The sequence below is a fragment of the Nymphaea colorata genome, chromosome 5 (genome assembly GCF_008831285.2).
Source record: "Nymphaea colorata isolate Beijing-Zhang1983 chromosome 5, ASM883128v2, whole genome shotgun sequence".
Classification (NCBI taxonomy): Eukaryota; Viridiplantae; Streptophyta; class Magnoliopsida; order Nymphaeales; family Nymphaeaceae; genus Nymphaea; species Nymphaea colorata.
In genome coordinates, this window is record NC_045142.1 from 22556254 (window position 1) to 22558126 (window position 1873).

At 42.6% G+C, this 1873-nt stretch overlaps 1 protein-coding gene across 1 annotated transcript; it reads right to left on the reverse strand.

Annotated features, from left to right (window-relative positions):
* Positions 1–457: 457 nt before the first annotated feature.
* Positions 458–1644, reverse strand: LOC116255254 (aspartic proteinase CDR1-like). Its single transcript, XM_031631028.1, has 2 exons — positions 930–1644; positions 458–474 (listed from the first exon to the last, which is right to left on the reverse strand). The coding sequence occupies exons 1-2, from the start codon at positions 1642–1644 to the stop codon at positions 458–460; spliced, it is 732 nt and encodes a 243-aa protein (XP_031486888.1).
* Positions 1645–1873: the final 229 nt, after the last annotated feature.

Below are 1873 nucleotides of genomic sequence, written 5' to 3' on the forward strand. Positions count from 1 at the left end.
CTCCCATTTCAACACATGACAACAAAAAATCCAAATCTGTTACATCAGAAGCAATTGGTCATCTTTTTAAAATGATTTTCCAAGTACTAAATATGACTTGACTCTCAAGTATTAAACGACATATATAACCATCACACAGAACACATTGCATTATACGATGGAAAATTCCATTGTAAAAGTTACAATAAAGTATTGGCACATTCCATGGCCACTTTCATCGATGATAGTTTAGGCAAGAGGACTTGTAGTGATGGAGCTTTGACTGTAACAAATACTTATTAGCAACAGGATTGTGGGCAATAACAACTCTTAAAGCGGTAGCTAATATTCAAAATTAATCTTTAAGCTTAAACGGAGGGGAAACATCTTTAAAACAAAAATCATATATTTATTGAACATGGAAAAGTAACACCATCGACTACATGGCACTCAGACTTCCCATTGATATAAAACACAATTAAGCAGCATCTGAAGCTGCCAATAGTAGACCAATACAGAGAACCACAATGATCATCACAACAGAAACTAACATATATATATATATATATATATATATATATATAACCTTAGCCCTGGGTACATTCAGTTGGTGCAAAAGAAAGCAGTCCGTTGCCCATATCATACTTGACATGCATGTTCTGCTGTGCAGCATTCCCGAACATGGGCATCTCTCTGCTTTCAATGGCTAAGCAGGTGATTCCACTTGTAAAAATTACAAAGATATTTGAAGGTGGCAGCTTCCAGTCTGCATTAGCGAAATGAAAGGTCATCTCCGGCAACCCTTCATCTCAGACATGGGCATCTCTCTGCTTCAATGGCTAAGCAGGCGATTCCACTTGTAAACATTACAAAGATGTTTGAAGGTGGCAGCTTCCAGTCTGCATTAGCGAAATGAAAGGTCATCTCCGGCAACCCTTCATATGCATCACCATTATTTTGTACATGGTAACAAAGTAAATCTTTCTCAGGATGATAGAAGTGTTCATGGTTTATGACATTAGCCACCGCATTTTCTACTTGACCATATGCATCTTTAGCAAGAAAAGTGAGCGTGGTGCCCGAGTCTACGATGATCAATCTGGCATCTCCCAACAATGCAGTCATCTTTGAACCACCAAATTGTATGTTGAGTCTGTTGTCCCTGACGCCTATGTCAGTTACATTGAGAACATAATACGTGCCCTGAGAACCACCTGGTGCCATCGGAGTTTCTTGAACTTCTTCCTTGCCTGAAAACTCTGTGTCCTTGCCAAATTTGAGCTGTCCCAGGGAATTGTTTTCGTTGCTATAGGGAGGAAGACAATAAGCAAATTTCTTATCAATAAAAGAGCCAATCTGATTAACAAGCGGGAGAGGACCACCGCCGAGGCCAACAAGGCCAGGAACTTTAAGCAAGGCAGGATTTGGATTGCATTCACTATGAATGCGACCAAAGACAATTCCTGGAAGCTTGCCATTGCCGGCACCATCGTCAAACAAGAGTGTCTCGGAGGCTAGAATGCCTTGCATGGTGGATTTGTCTCCATAGGAATATCTGAACCAGCAAAGTTGGTTGCTGGTGCAACCATACTGGGGCAATATCGTGCGAAAGCTGGTGGGGCATCTCTGGTTCTTGTAGGTGGATGACTGAACTGGATCAAACATTGGTGTTTGGACGTTCAGTTGTCACAATGGCGGCATGTTATCCATATGAGGTCGCTACCAGTGTCCATAGTGCCCCAGTACAGGCTGGATGGGGCACCTAGCGAGAGTTTCACAAGAAACTCACTGGGACCAGGCATCATGGGGCTGGAGATCATGCTGGTGGTATTGCCAAACTGTGAAGTGATGCGGCGGGAGTGCAACATGGAGCGCAGAGCTGCCTGCTCGGCTC